At 43.8% G+C, this 3302-nt stretch overlaps 1 protein-coding gene across 1 annotated transcript; it reads right to left on the bottom strand.

Moving 5' to 3' along the window:
- Window positions 1–817: 817 nt before the first annotated feature.
- Window positions 818–1423, bottom strand: F5J12DRAFT_700024 (uncharacterized protein; the record flags this gene model as incomplete). The annotated part of the gene is made up of 1 exon (XM_051740487.1): window positions 818–1423. A coding segment is annotated over one exon (606 nt), but the record flags the coding sequence as incomplete, so codon positions are not given.
- Window positions 1424–3302: the final 1879 nt, after the last annotated feature.

Raw genomic sequence — 3302 nt, 5'->3', positions numbered from 1 at the left:
GTGCAGATGCATCGCCTGTCTTTTGCAAAGAGTGCTTTGTAGATTCTTTCAGTGAAGGCTTTGTGTTTCTTGTCCAAGGTGTGAGTGGCTCTGCACTCAATAACAAGGTGGCAGTGGCACCCAAGGCATACTGCATGGGCTGGGAGGGGTTGGGAGTCAGTGAAACTGCTGTTCCGAAACATTTTCTGTCACTTGTGATCAGTTTGGTCATGTGCTATCCCTGTGTGGGGGAAAGAGAGGGGGTGTTTCTATCTGCTGTGGGTTCTCATGTGGCTCGCTATGGAGGCTGATTGGTTAGCAATGGCTGCAAAGTGCTCATTGACCTGTGTTAGCAGGTTTGGAAGTTGGGGGGGGAGAATGGTTGAGCAATGTGATCCATGGATGTGATGCTGGCATTAAAAATGATCATTGGACATGATGCTGGAGTAAAGTGAAGAAAATGATGATGGGGGGGGGGTGTTAGTATGATGTGTAGTGATAGTATGTAATGTCATGGGTTGTTCACATTTGTTAGCTTGCATAGACCCTAGTGGGGAGCGAGGCAATGTACCCTGCAGAGGTTATCTAGCTGTGTGGTCTTCTCATTGTCAAGGATCTTGACTTTCACTATGCTTAGTAGTTCCTCATTTAACTCTGCTAGGGACCACCTGTATGATCCTAGCTTGGATCAGTGCCAGCATTGGCACTGTTGGCTTTGATAGAGTAGGAGTGCTTGTTTGTAGTGTTTGCATGGAGAGTGGCGCCAAGGGTGGCTTTTGATTGGTGTCCAGAAGTCAATGTGCATCTTTACACTTTCCTCTGGCCAGTTGTGGTCTCTCATTGCATCAATCATGTGAAGGGCCACTTCTCTGAATTGTTCCCAAGTGAGGTCCTCATCTTTGATGACCAACAACTTGTCCCTTGTTGTTGAGGCAGGTACCCAGAGGTGCTGGCCATTGTCTGTTTTCAGCAGTGTCAGGGCTTCATTGTCAATGCAGGGGTTGGATTGTTCTGCCTCTGCTAAACCAGTGTTGGTGAAGAAATACAGTTTGCAATATTCCCCCTTAAGGAGTTTGTGTGACACATAGGGGGCAGGGATGTTAACTGGCCCAGTGGGGGCTTTGATGTTATGAATGGGCATGAACTTCACTTTGTATTTCTTGTGCTTTTCAAGGCATGCCACTTCCTCTTCTTCAAGGGTTTGACACTGTTGTTCCACTTGTTCTTCCACAGCTCGTTCTTCCACTTCTTGCACTCTGTGGGTTTCCTCAGCTTTGTGCACAGTCCAATGTGCCTTTTCTCTGTTGTTGTTGATCTCCCAGAGGGTGCCCAGGATGTGGGCTGCCTGTTCATTGTCTACAGTGTCACTGATCAAATGAAGATGCACCTCATTGTACTCCTCTGAGGGGAAATCAGGTTGGATAGCTAGGTTCAGGTCCTCCATGCTGGCTTTGTGGAGAGGGAATGTGAAAAGGAACAGAGGAGGCACAATTGAGGGCTGGATGTGTGAGTTCTGCCTGCAGCGAAGTGTGCTGAGGCAAGACACATGGTCCACTTTGCTTACTTGAACATGGACTACATTCTATGTCACACTTTGTGACTCAGCTTACATAGAATACTATTTTTTTTGCCATTGTCATAGTGAAAAAAGAAAAAATGCATTTGTCAAAGTACTTTTTTCTTGGCCATCATTGTATTGAAAAAAGAAAAAAACATGATTGTCAAAGCACTTTTTTTTTTGCCATCATCAAATTGAAAAAAAAAACTCATCAAACTAGTGTGACTCTGAGGTGAAGTACAGTAGACTTTCTCATAATGCATTTGCTACTGATGCATAAATCTCATTTTGCATGACCTTTTGGGTGATTCCACTGCAATGCAGGGGTAACATCACATTTTTGCATAAATACTAATGCATGGGATCTGGATTGATATTATGCAGTATGAGATGCTCTGTTCACAGAGAGGAAGTCTACTGAATGGGGCTGAGCCACTGAACTGGCTGCTGACAAATGGAGATGCAATACAATGTTCCTGTCAATGTGGATGCCCCAAATACTATCTCTGTCTGTAAAATTTTCCAGTCAAATATAAGAATGGAAATCATCCTTGAACTGATTTGTCCTGCAGCATCATGCCTGCTGAGCTACTGACTTGCAAACCACAGCCCAAACTCTTAAGAGGAGGCTGAAATTAAGACTATAAAGAAGTCTCAGGCTTTGGTGGTGAGAAGACTGAATATTAATAAGCTAACCTATAAAGAAGGTCTATGGTAGTATGTCAGTATGGTAGCTGTAGGTTAATATAGTAAACATACCTCAGGCTTCTGTGGTAAGAATGTTGGAACATAAAGTGCCCCTGTGGTACTTGACCGCTGTGCGATGTTTTGGCTGCTTACATAAGCTGAAATAGTGCAGTATTTTCTACTAGTATTTCCTCAGTAGTTTGTTCACTACTGAGGGTAAGTCCATTCATGTTACAAGTATTCTACTATACTGACATCCTGTAGTAGCCTACAGATATTTCTACAAAGAGGACTGAAGTGCATGAGGAAAAACTAACTGCCTAAGTGCAAAGAATTATTACATAAGTTTGTACACTGTAAGCAAATAAACATAGGGGACAAATGTTCCAACACACCCCCTCAGTGTAGCAAGCCTTTAGAGAATAATTCCCATACCAAGAGAAAAGCATTCATGCTTCTTGCATGACAGTCCCTTGGTGACAACATCAGTGATCTGCTTGTTTGTAGAAATGTACTTGATGTTCACTTCTCCATCTTCAACCTTCTTGCAGATAAAATGATGACAAATAGCTATGTGCTTCATGTGGTCATGGAACATTGCATTGCTTGTCAGGGCTATTGCAGACTGATTGTCAACTAGGAGGGAAGTGGGCTGCATGGTCATGTCCATATCTAGTTCACATAGTAGTGTTTGTAGCCAAAGTATCTCTTTTGCATCTGCTGAGGCTGCCATGTACTTGGCTTCCATGCTAGACAAAGCAACAGAGGTCTGTTTCTTGGATGACTGGCTATGTAACTGCTCCACCAGACAGAGTAAAGATATAGCCAGTTACAGAATGGTGGTCATTTACATCTGCAGCCCAGTCAGCATCAGTGTAGCCTACAAGAGGGCTCATGGAGTCTCTCATGTACTGTAAATGCACTGTGAGGAATGATAATAGTGTGGATTGAGGATGGGGTAGAATCTGAGAGGGAGAGAGTAGGACCAAAGGGGCTCCTATAGCCTGAGCAAAGAGTGTAGAGGGATAGAAAACTGTCTAGGGCAGTCTGGGGCAGTCTTTCTCTTGTTCTCATCTTT

The sequence above is a fragment of the Pisolithus orientalis genome, assembly GCF_024613125.1.
Source record: "Pisolithus orientalis strain OTSU chromosome Unknown F5J12scaffold_121, whole genome shotgun sequence".
Lineage (NCBI taxonomy): Eukaryota > Fungi > Basidiomycota > Agaricomycetes > Boletales > Pisolithaceae > Pisolithus > Pisolithus orientalis.
Note: the sequence above shows the minus strand (reverse complement) of the source record. Positions and strands in the feature narration are given on the sequence as shown.